The sequence below is a fragment of the Dasypus novemcinctus genome, chromosome 8 (genome assembly GCF_030445035.2).
Source record: "Dasypus novemcinctus isolate mDasNov1 chromosome 8, mDasNov1.1.hap2, whole genome shotgun sequence".
In the NCBI taxonomy this organism is placed as follows: domain Eukaryota; kingdom Metazoa; phylum Chordata; class Mammalia; order Cingulata; family Dasypodidae; genus Dasypus; species Dasypus novemcinctus.
The window spans coordinates 32,993,707-33,017,892 of record NC_080680.1 but is presented as its reverse complement, the minus strand read 5'-3'; the positions used below and the strand labels follow the sequence as shown (position 1 = coordinate 33,017,892).

General features: G+C 39.3%; 1 protein-coding gene and 1 non-coding gene across 7 annotated transcripts in view; both read left to right on the top strand.

Moving 5' to 3' along the window:
- PCSK5 (proprotein convertase subtilisin/kexin type 5) overlaps nt 1-24,186 on the top strand; it is a 434,041-nt gene that overhangs the window by 162,362 nt on the left and 247,493 nt on the right. For all 6 annotated transcript variants that reach the window (XM_058301654.2, XM_071216671.1, XM_058301655.2 and 3 more), the window contains exons 6-7: nt 68-156; nt 3,503-3,675. In XM_058301654.2, the coding sequence (XP_058157637.1) occupies nt 68-156; nt 3,503-3,675 (262 nt within the window). The remainder of the gene's footprint in view (nt 1-67; nt 157-3,502; nt 3,676-24,186) is intronic.
- On the top strand, nt 17,540-17,666 carry LOC111764042 (U6atac minor spliceosomal RNA). Its single transcript, XR_002796752.2, has one exon. It is a non-coding gene; the product is annotated as a U6atac minor spliceosomal RNA (small nuclear RNA).

Sequence of the window (24,186 nt, the reverse complement as noted above, 5' to 3'; positions counted from 1 at the left end):
CAGTGACGTCTTGGGCTTGCAAGAATGTAGCATCATACTTTAGTAAGTGTGTGTGTTCTCATCGCAGGCATGGGACCCGCTGTGCCGGAGAAGTGGCAGCCGCTGCAAACAACTCTCACTGCACAGTCGGAATTGCTTTCAATGCTAGGATTGGAGGTATGAGAAACAAACTCACACAGATTTTGAAAAGAGCCAAGAGCTCTTGTGCTAACTGGTTTTCAGAAATCTTTTTTTAACTAAAGACAGTCATACATTTGCATTAAAATGTTCAACTACTGATGACAGCAAAATGACCACGTGATCATGTGTTGCAGATACAGTAGAGACTTGTAAAGCAGTACCCCTGACATGTTGCAAACATAGACATTTCTTCCTTTAAACAGGCATGAAAAATGTGTATTTGTTATTGACATCAGTACTGAAAACACACAATTGGTACGTGGGTAAGAAAGAGCCAACAATATAAACACCAGGCAAAAATATTTTTAGGGAAAGAAGCAGTTTGAAATTTCATCAAAGAAGAAAATACTTGGTTTTGCTTAGACTTTCAATTAAAATGGTAAATGGTAAATCTCCTTTTGTGGTCCCATATGTAGTGATACTGTTTTCATTGATAATTTCAAATTATACACACACATATACACATATAGGCACACACACAAACATTCACATGCTTGCTATAAGGACCTGGCTAACCAGTATAAATACAAACTTGAATAAAATCAAAGGCTAGCTTTATATGTATAATTATCTTTCTTAGTAACCACTTTGATGCCACAGCTGCACACAAATGGGAGGAAAACATTGTAAGAGATGGGAGCCCAGTGACCTTATCATTATAGTTGGCCTGGAGGTATACCCTAGGCCTCTCCGAAAAAACATCCTAAGGTGAATGAAGTTTCTGGCACTAGGCTGACCTCTTTGTTTCCAGAAGGTAAATAGAGTTAAAATTAAAGAATATAAATGACAATCCTTTCTAGAGTAAGGTTGTAAACATAGAGGTCCTGTAACATGAAATATTTAGGGAGTATAATACTGGTGCTAAGAAAATGTTACTTGAGAAAATCTTGAATGTCAGTTCACAATTAATTTGACTGAGTCTTACCTTTCACCCTGAATTCTTAGAGTTTGGCAGCTTGTGAACAATAAGAACTGTGAGAACATCTGTTGTGTATCAAGGGGAGAACTCATGGAGGAGCTAAGGGGAAAAGAAAAAGGCTTTTCCCTGAGGCATGATGAGGGGGCTGGAGGCCCCTGCTCTTCCCAAGAGAATCAGATGACTCCAGTGGCTTCCCCACCAACCCTTCTCCCGTCCCAGCCTCACCGCCTCCCACACACCCATAACCCCGCACCATTACTCGCCACCACAGACCCAGCACTCTTACTGTCCTTGAAGAGATGAAGGATGACCTTGTCAACCTGACTAATAAATCAGTGACCTACCTTAGCAGTACCTCAATAAAACATGTATGGCGAAGAAGCACAAATATTCTAACACCCTAAAAACGAGAGCATTCTGAATTATACATATAATCTCTCGAATCCAAGGCATGCATCTTGGAGTCAAATGAAGAGAAAGAAGCAGCCTTTCATCTTCAAACTTTAGGAAATGAAATTCTGATTGTGAATTTTTGGTCAGAAAAATGTTTCCCTTTTTCTATGATTTTATCAAGCATTTTTTTCATGGATGTCACATAAGTTGCAGAATAGAGAAAGCGAATTACATGTTATGTAGATATTCCCATACACTGGCATTTGGATAGATTATTTGGGGGCAACTGTATGGTACCATTCTCCTTTTATGGTACAGACCTCCTTGTACAGGTAAATAGTTTCATTTTATACTTTAAAATTAGATAAAGTAAGAATATGAAGTAGTTTAACATTCTTTGGTACAAAATGTGCAGATGAATTTTGAATATTCGAGTAAAATTAAATAAATATGCCAATAGCTACTTGGGGCCCAGTGTATACATTCTGCTGGATACTCTACTTCCATAAAACAAACTGATGGCAACCCTTTAAAAGCATTCCATAATTTATAAAGGGACTGTTCACAACTTCTTGCACCACAGCACCTGTTTAATATACTTTTCCTTTAAAAAGTCAAACGTCTAGAGGAAAAAACACCCAAGAGACATAACAACCAACAGCAATGTCTTTAGGGACACTTGGTGGAAATTTCATGTTCCCAGGGTATGAAGGGCCTTAGTTCCATATTTTTCTTTTAAAAACATTAAAAATGTAGTGTCTTGATATCTGCAATGCAATTTAAAATGATTCAACCTAATACTTATATTTTAGATGCATAAAATGTGGCAAAATGTTAATAATTGTTGAGTACTATCTATATCAGTGTTCATTATAATATTCTTTTTCTTTTTCTACATGTGAAATTGTTTATAGTTAAAAGTTAAACCTATTTTTAAGACTGCAAGGATGGTCTAGTTCCATTGAGATTATTATTTTCTAACAGAATTCAAGCCACATAGTACTTAAAACTGCCTGATTTGGGGTTATATTTAATTCTCATTTATTGGTAAATGAATAAAAGCTTGACATCCTACTGGTTAATAAGATTTTGCAAAGGAGTAAATTTGACTGTAGTAGATATAATTTTTAAAATAATACATTGTCTCAGTGATAGTATTTAGCCTAAGCTGAAGGAAAGGAATGTTCACTCAGATGTTTTGTTGTTTTTCTCCATTCATAGCAGACATGATTTTTTAAATGCAAGTCTTCAAAATAAAAGGAAAAAAGGGAAGCCTAGCATTTGGCATATACTTTATTTCTGAGTATATCAATTTCTAACTTTATAAAACAGGGTTAATAATAAATTCCTATCTGTCTGACAGAAACATACTTAAGTAAAGACTGATGACTAAACATTGCTAAAACCCTTTGAGAATTATTTCAAGTGTTCCATGCACAGAGAACATTCTCATTTATTATTTGACTTAGAAATAACTTGGCAAAGAAGTAATAGTAAGTTCACTTCAGCCTTACAGATTAGGAGATAATACTAAATATGGAGGAAATTAGGATCAACCTAACTTGGCAGTTTTCCAAATTTGTAAGACAGTTAAGGTCAGAATGTTTTATACCAATTTTGAACACAAGTTATCTAATAAAAAGAAACTTAGGGAAGATGGATTGCTTCCTGCTCTCCCTGCTAAGCACGCGCTTGAAAGAGGGGTAAAGAGAAGGGCGGGATGGTGGCAATTGTTGAGGAGTTCCACGCCTTGAACAAGATGAGAGCTATGCATGAAAACCTGAAAAAGTTTAGCTCTTCTGCATTCAACATAACTTCCTTTCTCCCCAAGAAAGCTTCAGCAAAGTCTACGTTTTCCTTTTACCAGGGAAAGTATGCTCACTTAAATGTTGACTAAAGGTAGTTTGCAACCCCCCACCCCAATTTTGCAATAAGTGAAATATGCTTGGGTTGTTGGGGGTTTCCTGCGGAAGCCCCTGTCATGCAGCTCGTTTCCTTTCTGTTTTGAAGGAGTGCGAATGCTGGATGGGGATGTCACGGACATGGTCGAGGCAAAATCGGTTAGCTTCAACCCCCAGCACGTGCACATTTACAGCGCCAGCTGGGGCCCGGACGACGACGGCAAGACCGTGGACGGACCGGCGCCGCTCACCCGGCAAGCCTTCGAAAACGGCATCAGAATGGTGCGTTTCCAAGCGCCGCGGCCCGCCGGGCCAGAGGGGGCGCTGTTCACATAAGCCATCCCTGGAACCGGGGTTTCCAGTCCCCCGGCCTGTGGGTGGCGTCTGTTCTGCCAGTGAACTAAGGGCCGGCGTCGATGGGCACAGAGCCCAGAGCCTGCCCTTGTGGCTGTGAGAAGGCGCATTTCAGCCCCTTTTGCCGCCCCGTCCCCTTGGTTGGTACCAAGGTAGGGAGCCTCCTGAAGGCCCCCGTCCCGCACCAGCCCCGCACCAGCCAAGGGCAACGCCAGCCCTTCTCGCATCCTGCAGACCTTGTTTCTGTGGGAAGTTCCCCAGCCCCGGGGTTGAGGGTGCTTTTCCTTCTCTGTCTGCTCTCTTGCTGTATTTACGTTTCTGTTTACAAGTTGGAATGGGGTCCTCCCGGGAGTGGCAGCCCTCCCCAGCCCCCACGGCATCCTCAGGAATGTTGTTTGCTCGAGCCCCTTCCTCAGCCGGCTGGACTCGACCTCCCCTCTCTCCCCACCAAGGACCACACTGTGAAGTGATAATTGCCTTGAATCCCCATGCGGTTTTATTATATTTTACTTAGAGCCCCCCTCCCCCCCAAAAAATATTTTGGATGCTTAGATTTATTCAAAGGAAATATATAAATTAACATGATAATCTTGCATTTCAAGAAGTGAATTCTTGGAACTACAAGATTGAGGGGAAGTGGAGATACAGACACTCTCGTGCAGGTAATAGATTGTCCAACGTCCTTCTAGGCATTTCCCTTTCTTAGGCCCTTTTCTGGTCTCACCTCTGTGCAAGGATAATATTATTTTTGAGCTGGCTCCCAATCTCCCAAACAAGATAATGTGATTTCACTGAAAATTCACTTATCCCTCTCCTCTTCTTAATTATGAATGGACCTTTGGAGTGATTTTAAGCACACATGTAATCATGTTCATTTACAGCCTTGGTGACCCAACCCTCACCTCCCTTTCCTTTCTTACCCCTTTTTCTCCTTTGTAGTATAATCTTGTTTCATTCCTTATTCTCTGTCAATGCACAGTGCTCTTCTCAGCATCTCTTTCCTATATGGTACCTTCACACCCTACCACTGTAGAGCAGAACCTCTTTGACCTTCAAACCTCAGCTGCAATGTTACTACGGCTCTTTTCCTGAAGTCCTAAGCAGAATGTGACAACGTTTATAGAGCATCCCTGTCACTTTTTTGTTGCCCAAAGCAGAATTAAGTACAAGTGCTCCCTACCCTGTGCTCCCTATACTTTATATTGATACTGATGGTACATGTGTAGTCTATATCTTATTGTGCTTTATTTTATGTCAGTTAGTTCTGGGTATATCTTCCTTAAATTTTAAGTTCCCTGCCTGTGTGGTACCCATCTTTGTGGACTGTGGAAAACCTAGACAGTGCCTCAATAAATGTTTGTTGAATTCAACTGAATCTACTATGAATTATGCTAACCACAGTGTAATTGTATATTTAGACCAGATTTAGAACAGTGGAATGCAAACAGTTGATTAATGTAGCATTGTGCTAGATCACAATGATGACTCTCACACCTTTAAATGGGATCGGTGTCAGGGTTTTAATAGGAAGACTGAGCTCAGTATTCTCTGATTATTCTGAAATGGACTGAAGGGGAAAGCTTTTGTAGACACTTTCCAACTAAATGATAGTTCAGGTTTGATTAAGATAATCACCTTTCTGGCACTGTCAATTTGCAGCTAACTCAGATCTCTTCTAAGCTATAGGATAATATTTTAAATCATGGCCTAGAGTTTTCATTTCAAGGTCCCTTAACACCAAGTGAATGAACTTTAAGTAATCTGGTAATTGTATTACCAAAGCCCTGGAGTACAAATTACTGTTCTCTCTATGTGATCAATGGAATGATCATTCAAGTTAAATAAGCCAAATTTAGTTTATATTTAATTTTCAAAATGTATGTGAATGGCTCTTAATATAATAAAGTGTAATCTAGAATCTCGTTAATATGAATATACTTGTGTTAGTAATGTACATAGCTTCGTGAAAGCCCTACAGAAAGTGCCCTGTATTCAGTAGGGTTTTACTGACAGGCATGCCTTTGGGTCAGGTGACTTGAACAAGTTTGTTTTGTTTTGTTTTGTTTTCAGTTTATTTTTGCTGGGGAATCCTTCATTTAAAGGATACCTTAACTGGAACTCAATGTGTGAAACAAGTAAACAGTGAGGTGCTTTGAGTAAAGGATGAGTGAAAAAGGGTTAAACTGGTTAAGCTATTCAAGCGCATAGGAAGATTATATTTAGGAATAAAAAATTTGGAAAATATTTTACTCTATATCAATTGTTAACTACAAAAGTTACCACATTTCATTGTAGCAATTCCTATCCAATAATGTATAAAGATAATTTTTTTTATTTTATTTTATTTTTTTATTGACTTTGTAATAATATTACATTAAAAATATATATATGAGGTCCCATTCAACCCCACCCCCCCCACCCCACCTCTCCCCCCCCCCCAGCAACACTCGTTCCCATCATCATGACACATCCATTGCATTTGGTAAGTACATCTTTGGGCACCTCTGCACCTCATGGTCAATGGTCCACATCATGGCCCATACTCTCCCCCATTCCATCCAGTGGGCCCTGTGAGGATTTACAGTGTCCGGTGATTGCCCCTGAAGCACCATCCAGGGCAGCTCCATGTCCCAAAGACGCCTCCACCTCTCATCTCTTCCTGCCTTTCCCCATACCCATCAGCCACCATGTCCACTTTTCCCAATCCAATGCCACCTCTTCTATGTGGACATTGGATTGGTTGTGTCCATTGCACCTCTATGTCAAGAGGAGGCTCAGATTCCACATGGATGCCGGATGCCATCCTCCCACTTTCAGTTGTAATCACTCTAGGCTCCATGATGTGGTGGTTGTCCTTCTTCAACTCCATTTTAGCTGAGTGTGGTAAGTCCAATAAATCAGATTGTAGGTGCTGGAGTCTGTTGAGGCTCAGGACCTGTCTATCACATTGTCAGTCCAGAGATTCAAATCCCCTAAATATATCTTAAACCCCAACACTAACTGCACCTCCAGCACATTGGCATGAAAGTCTTAAGAAGGGAGATCCCATCTGAGTCCAGATTCATCACACATAAACACCATTTCCAAAGAGGGGCCATCTGACCTGGTAGTTAACCCCATCGGCCATGACCATAACTCCCATGGGTCTCTTTAGCCCTCAAAGGAACCAATATCTGGGGGTTGTATCTGCTTTATCTGTCTCTCTGACTCTGCTCGTTGTGCATAAGGGCAATCCTTCTGCCAGCCTCCAGACTCTTTTTTAGAGACTCGTAGCCATATAAACTCATTTCTCCTTTCCATTTCCCCCTTACATTAGGTCAAATTTTAATATACTTCTCCACCCATTTAGGCAGCCGTGGTTAAGTGTATAGACCACACTCTCCACACTCTTGTGCACATAAATACTCCAAATAGGGTTTCCATGATAGGCACATAAGTCTCCGCGTGTTGTTTTCATCCTGGGAAATCCCTAAGGATAGAACTCATTCATTTTATTTGTTTCAAAATTTTTAGAAAATGGAGATACCATAATTATTCAACATTCCATTTAGGATATTTCAAGTTTTTAATTTTGGGGGGGAGGAAGGAGTTTAATTTTAGAACATACCATTTGTTTTTCAGAGTTAAGATAATAACAAAAGAAATAACTTAAAAAGAACAGTTTATTCTCTGGCTCCTAGCATTGCATGTCCAAATATGGAAAAGCAACGGTGACCCATATAAACATGATAAGATCAACAGCATAGCATTTTTATGTGTTTAATATACATAGGCTTTGGAGTTAAGCTAGCATTAAGTCCAGCCTCTGCCACTTACTGCCCTGACTTAATGCAGATCATGTTACCACTCTGCTTTCTTATCCCTGTCTAACTTAGGATGATAATAGTCTGTGCTTACAGAGATGGTGTGAGTATTAGATGAGATAATAATGCATACAAAGCAACTGACGCAGTACCTGAAACATAATAAGTGCTCAATAAATACATTTTGTATTTTTATTAATTTTGTTTTCAGAGATGTAATCACATCTATCCAAATAATTACATTTGTCCTCAGTCCCCCATCCTTCTCTTCTATACCATTTTCACATTGCTGAGTGCTAGGTGATTCCATTGAATTACCTACTGTGGTAGGTTAAAAATAATATGCTAACAGTCAGCTTAGACTTTCTGAATTCTGCAGTGTCACTTGCTCTGTTCGACTTTTGTGTGTATATGCTTTCAATTTCACCTGCCCTTAAGATCATATCTTCAACTTCACTGAGATTACCTCTAGATACACAAAATCATTTTATTTATCCATGTTTGTAGTCCTGAATTTAGTTTATATTTTCCCAAGGGGTGTTTCTCTGATATCTATGAATATGTAATTTATTTTTTTAGCCCTGTATTAGATAGTCTTTTCTAGGAAAAAGAAAAAGAGAAAATAAAACTTTCTTCTTCCCTTTCTGTTATCAGATAAAATGCAGTAAATTTTATATTCTTTGAGGTAATGCTGATTTGTATTCTTCATATAGTATTGTGCATGTATTTTCAAATACAGAGAAAATAATTGCATAAATACTTTATACAACCTTAGGTTATAGAACACAATAAAGACATAAATAAGTATGTGTTGGGTAAATGAATGAATGATATGAAAATGAAGAAATAAATTACTGATAAAAGATCCCCTCCAGTTTTCTAACTGAAAACCTATGTAACAGTCCAAAGTCACTCTGACCTGTTGAGGTATTGACTAGATCATCTGCAAAATGCAGGAATTGGAATTTTTTCTTTCTTTTCTTTTAAAGATTATTTATTTTCCCCCCACCTCATTGTTTTATGCTGTCTACTCTCTGTGTCCATTTGCTGTGTGTTCTTCTGTGTCTGCTTGTCTTCTCTTTAGGTGGCACCAGGAACTTGTCCTAGGACCTTCTGGAGAGGGTCAGTCTTTTTGCCACCTCAGTTCCCTGCTCTGCTGCATCTCTTATTGTCTCTCCTATGTGTCTCTTTGTGTCATCTTGCTGCACCAGCACTCTGCATGGGCCAACATGCCGCATGGGCCAGCTGTCTACTTGGGCCAGCTTGCCACACGGGCCAGCTTGACTTTTACCAGGCGGTCCCGGGAATCAAGCCCTGAACCTGCTATATGGTAGATGAAAGCCCAATCACTTGAGCCACATCCACTTCCCTATTCTTTCTGTTAAATTCAGTGAGCTCCTACTTTTTAATCACTGTGGATAAAGGAGTACAGAAACATCCAAGTTTTGTATTAACACATAAAAATCCCTTCATTCTAGTGACAAGACAGGAAACAAATAAGCACAGAAACAGTCACGACTTTTTCAGGTAGGGATAAGTATTATGAAATAAGTAAAACCAGAGAGGACAGAACTGCTTTAGTTAGGGAGGACAGGGCATCTCTCTGAGAAGGTGACACAATTGAGAAGTCAGTCATGTAGAGAACTGGGGGAAGAAAGTTCCACACAAAAGGGACAGCAGGAGCAAAAAACCCAGAATGGGCAATGAGTTGTTGCGTTCTTAGAATGGAATGCTGCTGTGGACGTGGGAGCAATGCGAACTGAAAGGAGCAGTAGGAGAGGGTCAGGGAGGTAGGTAAGGGCCAGGTCAGGGGGCCTTTCTAAACCATGGTGAGTGTTTGCATTTTATGCTAGAGTTGCAGAAAGCCTCTGCAAAGCTTTAAGCAGGGTAAAAGTATCCCTGTTGTGTAGATTGGACTGTGTGTAGGGTGGGAGGTGGGAGGTATGAGTGGAAGACTGAAATGGTCCAAAAAGAGAATTGATGGTTTGAACTAGGGTGGCAGTGTCAAGAAAACTTCTACCAAAATGGGGTGGCAAAGGAGAGAAGCCCAAGACTTCCTTAGGGAAGCTGAATAATTTCACAGAGGAAATAAATACATTTGCTCCAGGAATCCAAGTATTGATTACAGCTGTTCCTTCTGCTTACTAATCAGAAAATGTAGCAAATATTGAGTTTCAAAATGCCCCTTATTTGTTTACTATAAGAAAGCATTTGGTCCAGTAGAATGTTACACTATTTTTAAAGACTTTAACAAAATCAGAATTGATTCAATTTATAGCCCCTTTAGAATTAAGGTGCTAACATTGCATTAGAGAAACCATGCTAAACAAACCATTTCACAACTAACAATGTACTTAGTTTTTTCCAAGGACTGCATTTTATTTGATATTAAGAAGGGGTAAAATTAAATTCAAGTTCTGTAATTTGAACTGCATAAAATTAATAGCAACAATAGGTAACATTTTGCATATTATATTATAGTCATTCTTCTAAGCCCTAAAATAGATTACAATGTATAAATCTTCACAGTCATCTCATATGATAGGTACTGTTCTCCCCAATTTTATAGACAGTGAAAACTGAAATTCAGCACAGCTAAAGTAGTTAGAATGTGCACCTTGAAAAATCTAATAAGCTCTGTTATGTGTTATCTCTGTTTTATTTGGCACAGCTGATCTCCCACCTTCATTTCTGGCCATATACTCTAGCTTTTATCCTGTTACTCTGGTGAATTAATTGATTTTCTCCCTCAGGCCACCTCTTCCATTTGTTCACTGAGTCCTGTCCATTCTCAACCATCAAAGATGGACATCAAAGACTCAAGCAATTCTCTTTCCTTTCATCATAAAAACCCCCCTCTCAACCATATTATTACCATCAACATGCTATTTATGCTATTAATTCTCCCTTCTTAAAAAGAAAGAGAAAAGAAGAGCTCTCTATTTTCCACTCTTCTCTTTCTGGTTATTGCCCCAGTTCTCTCTTTCCCGTTAGAACAGAATTCTTAGAAACCCTTATCTATAGTTCTCCTCTCCAGTTTCTCTTTTTCCTTTTTTTTTTTTCCCCCCTATCTGGTTCCATCATCATCTTTTTGGCACCTCTCTGCACCACACAGTTCTGGGATACCTTTTTTTTTTTTCTTTTTTTACTGGGAGGTCCCGAGAATCAAACCCAGGTCCTCTGTATAGTAAACAAGAGCTCATTGCTTGAGCCACAGCCACTTCCCTCCCATTATCTCTCAAGCCCACTGCATCAGGATGCTGCACCAGCACTCCACCAAAGCTGCCTTTATCTAGGTCACCAGTGGCCTCCCCATAGGAAGACCAGGGCCCTTTCTGACCTCTCTTCTGGCCTTTCCTACCCGGGAGGCCTGTAGGTTCATCCCACTCATAATCACACAAGCACTGCTACCTCTTCATAACCTCTTCTTGTCAGTCCTTCTCCCCTTCTATTTAATGTATCTGCTTACCCTGTTGGGTGTCTCCTCTGCAAAGGCAAGGAGTCTGACTATTCAGCTCTCTACTCTAACCTAAGTACCCCAGAAAATAATGTCAGGCCCACAACAGGTACTCAACAGTATTTAGTGAAGAAGGAATGAAAGAGTAGATGCATATATGAAAGACTTTCTTGACAATTTGCTCCATGTTCAAAGTTAATTTACTTAAAGACCGTACATACATTGTCTTGGCTTAATATTTTGCAAATAGTTATTGACCTATGTGATAATGTGCAGGTTAATATACCCAGGCTCTACAGTTGGGAAATGTGTGTTCTAATCCTTTCTTACCTTGTTCAAGTTAATGAGTCTCTCTAAGGATCAGTTTATGGATCTATAAAATGGAACTTCATGCAAGTAATTAAATGCTAGGACTGCTGTGAGGATTACATGATGATTAATGCCTATGAAATGCTTAGCAGCATTGCTGAAACATAGTAAAATCTCAATAATTATTTTATGAATCTTAATCATTGTCATCACTGAAAGGAGTCAAGGGTGATAGAAGTGAAATGCTAATTAATCGTGTAAAGATTGTAAAAGTCTTGATTGTACTAAATCTCTTGGTGTAATTAATTCCATGTGCTCAGTAATACTTGTAGAAGGTAAGTATGCAATCTTTGGATTATTATTAAGAATGCCCAGATGAATAGAGAGAAAATATCCAAGATAGTATTTTCTAAAAAGAACTTTCCATAAAACACTGATTTCTGAAAATACTTTTTAAATACTTTTTTGCTGGCAAATATACTCAAGAAACATGACCTATTATATGCTTCCTTTGGGGATTTAAAGGCTATGAGAAGTCCTGCAGTGAAGTGATGTTTTTAAGTTTACTTAATCAAAGAAGTTTATATTCTCCTAACTTTTGTGAATTGTTTTTAAATTTAATTTCATTTTAAATTCTGAAGAACTACTCTATGAAACATTCAGCTAAATATTCAGTCAGAATGTTAGAACTGGAAATAATTTCAGCGCTTAGGTTGATTTATAGGAACATTTATGTATTTACTTACTGTTGATTGTACCACTGTTCACCCAGTCTCCCATTCCTAAAATCTGATTGCTTTCTTTCCTCACCCTAGCCATCCAATGTCTTCCCTGTGCTACTTCCTAAAAGTCTGTGCTCTCTCCTTTGGTTCTTAAATTAGGACAAATTATCTTTCATATAGACTTTGGCAACAACAGTCTTCCAAAATTTCTATCCTCCCAGCTTGAGCCTTACAACTTTACAACTGTCAATTCAGCCTCAACACTGCAGCCAAAGAAATGTTCTGCTCATATGCAAATCATGTCATTTTTCGTCTCTTTAAAACTCATTACTGCTGTACATGGAACATTCTGAATTTCTTAGCAGAGCCTAGAAGGCCTCTCACAATTTTGCCAGGGGTCTCAGAATTGAAATCTTCTGTGTCATCTTAGTGAAGGACAGTTTATTGTTTCCTCTCATGCAGACTGACATAGTTCCGTTTACTATGATGAACCTTTGGCCTGGCTCCTTGATGCAAGTGGCCAAGGGTTTTCTGAGTGGAAATTTTTTCCCTCATCTACCCAGTCATTTCTAAATGGGAAAATGAATTTATAAAACACATGCATGAATTGGCAATGTGTCAGATACAGGTGACTGAATAAGAAGCCACAAGCCTGAAACTTTAATTGATAATACTCTTCATTCACCCACCTATTCTTGACTGAATTCAGGAGACATTTGCTGGGTGATTATTATATTCCAGGCATTGCACTAGATGAGAGGGAAAGATGAGTAATACCCAGCCCTGGTCTTTGGTGACCTCACCATACCATGATGAATAAATGTTCTAAATAAAGTACAAGCGAAGTCCCCAAAGTCCCCTCAATGTACATACTCTGGTAAGCAATAAGAAAGAATGAATTACACAAGAGAGCATAACTTACTGTAGTGCAGTGTGGCTGCCTTGTTATCATCCTCTTTTTTTTTTTTTTTTTTTGCCTCATTTGGATTATTAAACATTAATAAGACTTGGTACAATTGATAGTCTAATGCACTGGCAGCATTTCAAAATTCCTGACAAGTGTGTTTCAAAATGCCCTTTAGAAAAAGAACAAAAAACTTATAAGTGAATCTTTTCCTTTTTACTTTTTCCGTAATCAGAAACATCTGTATTTGGTTGCCAGTCTTTCCCTTATCTTTTATTCAAGAAATATTTCTTAAGTATACACCATGACCCAGGTGCTGGCTCGGTATTTATCATAGTCTTTTTTTTCTGGAGAAGTCATGTATCTCCTTGTAGGTATAGTGGGGACACAGATTAAAGTTTGCTTTGTCATTTTGTTTACAATGACACTTCAAATACTGGTTATTTTTCTTTGAGTTTTTATGCTTTGGAATTACTGATTAAGGTACTTCAATGCATTCTTAATAGAACACAGGCAGTGTCAAAAGGGGAGGAGCGAGCACAGATGTGGCTCAAGCCGTTGAGTGCCTGCTTCCCTCATGGGAGGTCCCAGGTTCAGTTTGCAGTGACTCCTTAAAAACAAACAAACAAACAAACAAACAAAGGCAAATAACAAGCAAACATGAAAAAAAAAAAAAGAACTCAGGGGAGCCAATATGGCTCAGTGGTTGAGTGCCAGCTTCCCATATACGAGGCCCCGGTACCTCAAAACAAACAAAACAAACAAAAAGGATTGTAAAGAAGAGTCTAGAATCATTGTCTTCATAATCTTCTTGCTCAAACTGTGGCCTTATCCCAACTTCATTTTACTTTTCTATTTAGGGGTCCAGATGAAAATGAAGACACATGACAGATGTCGTTCTGCAGATATCTGGCTGCTGAGGCATTTATAAAAACCCTGGGATTTATTTTATTTATTTCTCCCCACCCCCTTGTTGTTTGTACTTGCTGTGTCTGTTCATCTTCCCTGTTTTTCTAGGAAGCACCTTATCATTTGAACCACCTCTGCTCCCTGTTGTGTTGTTTCTCTCATTATGTTTTCCTCCTTGTGTGTCTTGTTGCATCAGCTCGCCCCGCCTTCCTGTTGCACCAGCTTGCTGTCTTGCTCGTGTTCTTTAGGAGGCAATGGGAACTTAACCCGAGACCTCCCATGTAGCAGTCTGGAGTTCATTCGCTTGAGCCACATATACTTCCCGCAAATATCTTTTTGATTCACCAGATTTTACAACTGATTAGATATTTGGAGTATTTGCTGAAAGCAGAAGCTCAATGTAAAGTCACACATGGTCTCTAACACACAGACACATATTTCTCCACCCTTAAATTAAAGGCATATGTTCACAGGGAAGGGAGAGAAGACCTATAATGGACTTGTATAATAAAAGCAGCAATAATAATCATAATAAAATTACAAATTCCACCCAGGAGGGATATGTTTTTATCTGATAGGCACCCAGCTGTAGCAGGATTGGTACCAGTTTGCATCTTAACAAATGACAGATTGCTGTGAAATTAGTTGGCCAATGTTGTAAAACTTTGGAATGATTTATGGGCAGGCAAAGATAGACAAGGGTGCTTATTTAAAATTAGTTCCACTTTGTGAAAATTGACTTTAACTGGGTTTGTTTTTAAAACCTCCTCAGGATTTAACTATATCCTGGTAGAACTATTTGTTTTTAGAGTTTTAACAAAGCTATAACTTGCCAAGTGGACTCAAAATAGTACCATCCATCTTGGAAAGAAACAAATTGTGTCTTTCCTTAAATACATATATCATTTCAAACTTTATCGTCTTCACAAAGTTATCTGATGTAGATTAATACATTAATGTGGATTGTGATATATTTTATAGTCTTCACAAAGTTATCTGATACAAAAAAAATCAAATGTAGATTAATACATTAATGTGGATTGTGATATATTTTTGTAGGGATCTGAAATATCTATTGTCTCTCGGTTTTCAATTTTAGTTCATAGATTTATTACCTTCTGCAGATTCCATTCTGAATTCCTCAGTTAGGCTAGCCTACTAACATTAACATGAACAGTTCTGATTGTTTTGTTTTTAGTTTCTGGTGACTGCAGGTGCCTGAAGGATAAGTAGGCTTGATATTTATCACAGGAATCTTTCTAGTACAGCCTGGAAGTCCCTGTTACGAGGGAATACTCGATCTCATATAGGGATTGAAGTAGGTCAAGTTGAGGTCCATCACCAGTCCTGAGTTTTTGTGATTCTGTACATAGTTTTGAGAAAGTCGATGGAGCGGACAGACAAATCTAGTTCTTTCAACAAGAGATGGCAGTAATCAGAAAGAAAAACAAAGGTCGTGCAATAAACAAGGGTAAATTGAACTGGGATGAGAATATCAAATGATTTGAAAGTACATATGGTTTTACTATCAGATGGGTTTTTTTTCACTTAATCTGAGTCTACATTCCTCATCTCTAGGATGAAAACCATACGACCTAACATTCAGGGTCCTAAACATTATTATGATCTGTAACTCCGACCGTCAGTCGGGTAAGGCATTCAGATGAGCCTCAAGGGAACTCACCCACTCTATAGACTTGGAAGCTAGTCTAGACTAGATTCAGTGGGCTGGCCAGTCAAGGCAGGCCTGTAGGTCATACTGCAGTCTGACGTCTTCTGCAGCCTGTGCTCTTGGCCACCGTGCTCTGTGTGATCTCACCTCTAGTTGTAGTCCTTTCTGTGCACTGTCGACTCTCAGGCAGTGGGAGCTGTCATGAAAGGGGACACTGTATCAGGGATCTTTCTCTTCTTTGAATTCTGAAGCACATATCATCCAGGCAACTGGTTGGGCACATTCCAAGCTCCGCTGTATTGTTGGTTTTCTTTCTACTCATCCTTGGAAGCAGCCTGGATGAATAGGGGCCTTGGAGTCCTGTATTTAAGTCCCAGGTTGGTGACTCTCTAGCTCTTTTGCCTTGAGCAGGTTACTAAGCTATCTGAGCCTCTGTTTCCTTGAGAAAAGGCTAGAAGAATGCTTACTTTACCCAGTCATTATGAGGACTGACAGAGATCTCACATATAAAAGTGCTCAGTCAAGTCAATACCTGGTCTCTTCCTCAGAGATGGGTCTCTTTGGGTCTCTTTTTTTTTTCATTAAAAAAAATTTTTTTTGAAACATATCATTCATACATGAGCATAGATAAACAGTAAGTATATAATAAAAGCTGTGAACTTACAAAACAAACATGCATATCATCATACAGGGCTCCCACACATCACCCCATCACAAACACCCTGCATTGTTGTAAAATATTTGTTATAAACTCTGCAAGAGCATCATCAATCATCAGAATATTACAACTAACTATAGTCCATATCTCACATTTGTTATGTTTTCCCCCCAATGCACCAGATTATTAACACCCTGCATTAGTACTATGTATTTGTTATATCTCATGGGAGAATTCTCTCATATTTGTTCTGTTAACCACAGTCAGTCTTCCATCACAAGATTCATAGTGTTATATAGTCCCCTGCTTTGTACAATCCATTCAAAGTATATACTCAGTGGCTCTCATTTTCATCACAGAATGAGACGAAATTACCTCAGTCAATTTTAGAATGTTTTAAATTCTCCAAAAGGAAAAATCCCAGACCTCCTTCTAACCCATATTTTTGCCCATTAGAATTAATGTAATTTCTTCTTTGCCATTACTGCAAAAATATTACATCATCCATAAGTTATATTTGTTGCAATTTCCCCATTTATCACCATATTCTTAACACTCTTAGAACATTCTTACATTTATACTATTAACCACATTCTTCATCCACCAGCAAAATCACTATGTATACAGTTCCTAGATTATCCTCTAGCTTCCTTTTAATTGATATTTACATAGAAAGGGCCTCTTTTAATATAGCTTTCAGGTCCTCAGAGCATCCACCACACAGTCTTATAAATAATATGAGCCTAACAGTAACTGTAGTTTTTAACTCATTACACTTCATCATTTTTCAGAGTTGTAATTTGTTTTAGTCAGGATTGTGTTTATGGCAAGAAAATGTAGAGGACTGATTTTATTTCAGGAATGTTGTGAGCTGCTCCATCTAAGGTGGAGGTTATTGTTTCATGTGGTAGAGCCCTTGTGACAACATTCACATCCCCATGGCGGGCTTTGGAGAGGGCAAGTCTGTTTACCTTCAAGAAGGTGAGCTGGCACTTGGAACCAGTCGACAGACAGACGTTCTGTAACCCAGCACTGAAGTTAGAGAAGAATATAAACTTTTCATTATTGCTGGAGTATCCCTCTATCTCATTTTCCAAATACCTTTCCAAACATTTCCAGTAAATTCCTTTCCTACTCCTGTTGATAATAAATGTTTTTACCCTCTAGGTGGAAAATTTTTTCAAATATTTTTCCTTATCAATATGTTCTTAACGATGATGGCACATTTCTAAGAAGTTTCAAAATAGGTAATTAATGTCAATATCAGAATGTCTTTCTCAATTTCATAAACCTAGCCCTCCTGAAAGTCTGAGTATGATTTTGCTTTTGCTGTGTGATGATCAAAGATGCAGAAACTTGTGTTGTATGAAAGGAGAGAAGGTTAGCACTCCCCTTGACAAGGATGGAAGAGGCCCTCGGGCCTATACAACACGCATACGGTTAAGGCATTGCCACCTACTTCGTGGCATCTAACCACTGTTTTTACCATGAGGTGCAGAGGTGCCCAAAGATGTACTTACCAAATGCAATGGATGTGTCATGATGATGGGAATGAGTGTTGCTGGGGGGGGGGGGGGAGAGGTGGGGTGGGGGTGGTGGGGTTGAATGGGACCTCATATATATATATATTTTTAATGTAATATTATTACAAAGTCAATAAATAAAAAATAAAAATAAAAAAAAGATGCAGAAACTTTTGGCAGATATAAGAAGAGCATTTTGTCCTCCAAAAAGTAGGGACGCTGGAGTTGTGAATGTACCAAAGAACAGCTGTGTGTTAGTGCTGTTGTAACTGATCATAAATTATCAAGTAGTTTTGGCCCACCAAATTGTATTTTAGATACTTCCTGACCCTCTAATATAATGCATTTAGATTTGATGTATGTTAAACTTTAAAAGTAGCCAGAAGCAAACATCTGTAACTGTTGTGAGTCAGTGAACTATCACCTAGGTGTTTTGTTTTTTTGATGCTGATGCTGTATTTTGTAAACTGCATAAACTTTATCTTTCATCTGAACTGTAACAAAACAACTTGTGACTAGCCCCTTCTCTTATTTTGCAATCCTGAAGCCTGGTATTTGCTCATGTAGCCCTAAGTGTTTATTAATGAAATAACATGAGTCAGCCCAGAACTGATCAAGCCAATTCTAATTAGTTAGCCCACCTGACATGTGCAATAGCCTAAACCATAAATGTCAAGTGAACAAAACAAGTAATCAATATGCGCATACTCAAAGAGTAAACTCACAACTACCCACTCATCTCAAACCACCCACTCGTCATGCTCAACACATCACCTTCTAGTCATGTAACGTGTGAGGCAGCATGATGACCACCTGCCATGTTGCCCACTGTTGTGCTGCTATGTTCTCAACCATCTCAACCCTACCTCTCTTTTTGTTCAAGCCCACAAAAACCATAAGCACTTCCAAACTCAAAGTGACAGACTTGAGGACTTCCCTCCTGTCTTCAAGGGGCTAGCCTTTGTCAATAAACTCTTTCAAAATTCTGGTGTCACTTAATTCATTCTCTTGGTGCACATCGGGCAAGGACTCACTTTTAAGCTAACCATTGTTAATTGGCGTTTTGTGTGATTATGTGAGCGCATCTGAGATGCAGGTGCGCTTTCAAACTGCAGAGACCTGCTTGTCAGGAGAAATTAAGAAATCTAGTCTGCATGTTCCTCCTCCCAACCAGTGTTGGTATCCCTTCCTTGAGAAAATGGCTCATTCCAGACTCAGGGCATGGAGCACTGTGGGACGGGCCAGAAGTAAATAACCACGTGAGTGTTGCTGTGACTTCTGTGAGTCAAATGAAGGCAAGGAATTCTGAGGTGAAGAAAAGAAAAACACGGGAAGAGGATAATGAATTGACCATTGGTAGAACTCTACTAGCAGGCATTTATTTTGGAATTGTTGTTTTGGCAAATGAGATACAGGAGGAAAGACATTGTTTTTTTCCTTATCCATTGTTCAGGAATACTCAGTGTCTGTACTAGTCACTGGTGGGTCAGCAAGCTGTGTTTTGGGGAACTGGGTGCATTCTGGTCCCAGCCTGGCTCCTGGCTGGCTCTGCCAACTCCATTCCCCTAGTTTCCTTATGTAGACATTTGAAATTGGACCGAGTAAACCTCTTGAGGTCCTGCCCATCTCTAAGTGTTATTCCATACCACATTATCCAATCCCAGTTTTTTAGTATGTGAAGTTCCTAAATGTACATTGTATCTAAAAGTTAATAGTTCTTTGCTTGAATGCATTAATAGACATTCCTGGTTTTTGTTTGCTGTTAGTTATTCTCCTAGCCTTGCAGAATTACTGATTTTCTTCTTCCAGTTATACTTTAAACAATAAACAAAGTCAAATCCACAATGTCCTACTGGCATCAGAAACAAGGGACCCGCCATCGCACACTTATGTGTTAAAGTGTTGGAAGCTGTGTTATGTGTGCCAGCCCTCAGTAGCAATCCTTCTGAAGAAAGGACAGCTTTGAGAACAGGATTGATCCTACTATGCCTTAGTGATTGGATGCACTACCAAATTTATATTCAGGCAGGTATAGTGAAGAAACGTCTCAATTTGTATTCTTCTTTCTTTCTAGCCACACCATAAACATAGAAGTAGCTGTTTATCAGCAACACGAGTGGGCATGGGGCAATGAGGAAGGAGGGCCGTATTTGAAGCCTTAATGAATTATTCTTTTTTTTTTTTAAAGATTTATTTATTTATTTATTTATCTCCCCTTCTCCCCCCCACCCCCACCCCTGTTGTCTGTTCTCTGTGTCTTTTTGCTGAGTCTTCTTTGTCCGCTTCTGTCGTTGTCTTTGGCACGGGAATCTGTGTTTCTTTTTGTTGCGTCATCTTGCTGCTTCAGCTCTCCGTGTGGGCAGCGCCATTCCTGGGCAGGCTGCACTTTCTTTCGCGCTGGGCGGCTCTCTTTACGGGGCGCACTCCTTGCACATGGGGTTCCCCTATGCGGGGGACACCCCTGTGTGGCAGGGCACTCCTTGCGCGCATCAGCACCGCACATGGGCCAGCTCCACATGGGTCAGGGAGGCCCGGGGTTTGAACCCTGGGCCTCCCGTGTGGTAGACGGACGCCCTAACCACTGGGCCAAGTCCGCTGCCAGTGAATTATTCTTGAGTGTCATCTTTAGCCACATTATTCTCCCTCTCCAAATGTCCCTTTAGAAAACTGAGGTGAAGTCAGCTTTAGAGGCCCTAAATTCAGTGCAACATGCTGCCTATTCATGGATACAAATATGAAGAATATTGTGAAAAGATACAAAACATTTGTTATAAATGACACTCAAATTTTTGTCATTTTATCAGAAGTGCTTGCAACTAGGGTCACCAACAGCTGACCCCATAATCATAAATCAGGCTCTCTGTTCCTCTAAAAGTGAAGTTGGATGTATTTGATATTCTCAGGAAGCTTTTAAAATGGGTTTTCATTTGTACGTAGTAAAATTAATATGATTGCTAATAACTGTGCCCAGTATTTCCAGTTTGTTGTGAAAAAGTCAACAGAACATAAAAATGTGCTTAATATACATGGTTTAATAGCCTTTTGTGTATACAGCAAATCTGACTACAGAGCATCTGGCATGGGGCTGAAGAGGTGGGTGAGGCTGAGATGGGGCAAAGAGAAATTAGTTGTGTCCTATCATACGGAAAAATGGTAGGAAGACAAATAGGGAGACATTGCTTATTATTCACAAGAGCCTTCTTTGTTCCACTTTTAGTACATTTTTTTCCTGGAAAACTAGAAAACCTGCCTTTGTGTTTTACATCTCACTCTCCTCAGCCATCCTTTGACAGGCTAAGAGCATTGAAAGGAGAGTGGTGATGATCCATAGAGTGCTTTTTGCAAGTCAGTCTGCGGACATTTAGTCCCTCCATCCTTACGATCTGATTTGGGTCTGGCAACTGACATGCTAAAGCAGGTACAAATAAATGAGAACAGCAGCCAAGGCAAGAACTGGGCCCAAGGGTGCACTAAACATCAGTAGGTGCTGGCGGAGGGCACTCACTTGCTATCTGCTGCCCTTGTCTTTGGGGAAGCTGTTGCTTTCCATTGGTGAGCATTTTCAATTCCGGAATTTTTGCTTGGTAGTAGGTAGAGTTACTTAAATGTCAGCTGCATACAGGCCATCAAATAAACCGTAATTAATTTCAGATTGGGTTTTAAAATACATATAATAGTTTTCAAGCACTTAACTTCATTATTTTGAAAGCATAATAATTAAATATTCTAAGAGCACACGTGAAATCAAATGAAATCTTGTGTACTCATTATATCAAACATTCCAACTTGTAAAGTAAATCGTAACTTAAAAGCATGCTGGTTTTTGCAGATGAGGATACCAGGGCCTGACAGATTTAGCCCTTTGCATAGGATCATTGATGCCAAAGGAGGACTTGAACTCTGATTTTCCCAACTCTTAGAGGCAAAGTACTCCTTTCACTTCTTTAAAATTATTTATCTGTCTCATTCTGTTGCTTTTGGATGTGTGTGGGAAGGGGTGGGTCCCCTTTGATTCCCTAGGTCCAATTCAGTTTAATAAAATTAACATCCACCTTCATCTTACCCAAATGAACTGATCATTGAAGCACTTCTCTGGTCACATTTCTTTCTCACAAACTCTTTTCCAAAGCCATCTTATTTGTATGTACAGTGGCTGCATTCCCCATACACCCCAATGAAGCCTTACTCTAAGTCATATCAGTTTAATTTCCATGCCATTGGGATTGGTGTGGCCATGTACTCCTGATTTGTTTTCAATTGTGGATTATATAAATTTATTTGTTTGTTTGTTCGATAACTTTTCAGGTGACTTTAAGAGGCTTGTAATTTCAGGGGATTCATTTGTCCTATTGATGATAGCAATTCAAAAAGTAATTAAAGACCTCTTAAAGAAGCAATACACTTTAGAATTCTGGAATCAACATCTTGTGTGAGACTACAGAGCCCTTGTTTTGTTTGGTTGGTTTTGTTTCTTTTTTTTTTTTTTTCTTTTGCATTATGTTTCTAGACCGACCTACTTCTTTTTGTGAACACTGTTCGTTTTAGGAATAAGATTTATTTTGGAAATGATAGGCAAAATGTCCTTGAGCTTTAAACAGATGAACAGTTTCTCTTCCTATCTTAGCTATTAATATTGATAGTTGTTATTAATATCCTTGATCCTTGCTACCTCTCCCAGCCTGAAGCCCCCTTGAACCATAATGGGAGAGCTTACAGGAAGAATTAGAGGATAAATGGCAAAAAGGTGGGAAGAGGAGCAGGGAAAGGCTATGGTAAATCAGGTGTTCAGGCTGTGCTTGGAAGACATCTCTGATGACTTTGATTTAACTGTCTCATCCTAAAGTTGTTTTATTGTGCCTCTTCATGTTGACACATTCAGATACATATATTCTAACAGACTTTGTTCTCCTCTTGCCTGCCCCTTGTGCTGGTCATATGATACTGGGCACATGACTTAAATTTAGGAGGCACAGTTTCCCAACCAGTAAAAATGAATATAGTAATCATATATAACTTGCTATTGTTGCTCTAAATTAACTAATATATGTGAAAGTATCTAGCACAGTGTCCAATCCATACTAAAATGTCTAATAGCTATTATCTCTTTTCATCCTCTTGTAATGCAGGAAGTCAGCAGCCACTTATTCATGCCCCTTCAAGAACACTTTCTAAACAGTACAGAAGAAACCAATATTAAAATACCAAATAAAACCTAACCGCCTTGGTTTAAAATATATCACACCATTTTAAAGAAAGAAACTAAGCTCCATCAAACACTCCAGCTCTCAAAACCAGGCCTGGAGTGTGCCATTTAATTGCTAATTCATTGCACAGGGCCCTTTTTTGACCTCCTGAACCACAAGAAAATCCAGTTTCTTTCTATTCTTTAATAATGATGCTTATGGGATATTATAAATTGATTTTGTAGGGCCTTTGTGAGAAGGAACATATGCACGTTTACACACAGTGAAAGAACATTTAGTTTGGTCCAGTGGGACCTGTGTGGATTTCACAATACATTTTGCCTAAGTTTATTAACTTTAAACTCAGCCCTGCACTGAGTTGGAGTTTTCTTTCTTTCCTCATCCAAAGCCAAATTTAAATAAGCAATTATAAGCAGTTGCAATCACAATACTTCACCAAACTAGAAAATTCCATTATTTCTTACACTTCAGGAAACTATGCCTCAAGCTTCTTTCCTCTTTACAATATTCCATCCCCCATTCCCTCTTGCCATCTTCCTACACTCTGCATTGAAGTTTAATTCTTAAATAACCCTGAATTTTGGAGAAATGTCCAGATTTTTTTTAACCACATGTTTTAGTTCTGAATATTGTGCACTAATGAAAACCCCCTGTGCGTCTGTAGTGAATAAATCTTTGAATTGCTAATTGTTTCGGGTTAACCTCATAGATCTTTAGCAGCTGTCTTTGGCATTTTGAGCCCACAATTAAGTCTGTTTCTGGGACTTTAATTATTAAACATACACACATGCCTAAAGTTCTGCCTGCCTTATGGATAGGATGATGGCAACACTTGCACGTTCTGTAGCCTCAATGAGTGCAGATCATCCCTTCTCTCAGCCTGTCACCTCAGGGACTTTGCCAGAAGTTTCCCATTTGACCCTCTAGATCTGCTCTTCCCTTTTCTGTGCTCAGGAAATACTGAATTATGTGGTCTTTCTTTCTGGGCTCCCAGGTCCCCTGGCTTTTCTGATGGGGGTACACTGGCATAGGTGGGAGAGGAGGAGGAGGAAACTGGGGTCTCAGTATGTATTCCACTGGTGCCCTCCCTGGCAGACCAAAATGGCGGGCATGGCCCTTGTCTGATTCTCACCTCTTACTGCCCCTTTCGTCTAGTCACAGTACTGCCCCTCTTTTTTGGCTCCCTGCAGGCATGGTAGGTATTACTAACCCACACTATTCCTAGTTGTTTCTTTTCACCCTGACCAACTGTAAAATAGTTCCTCTTTACATTCCCCT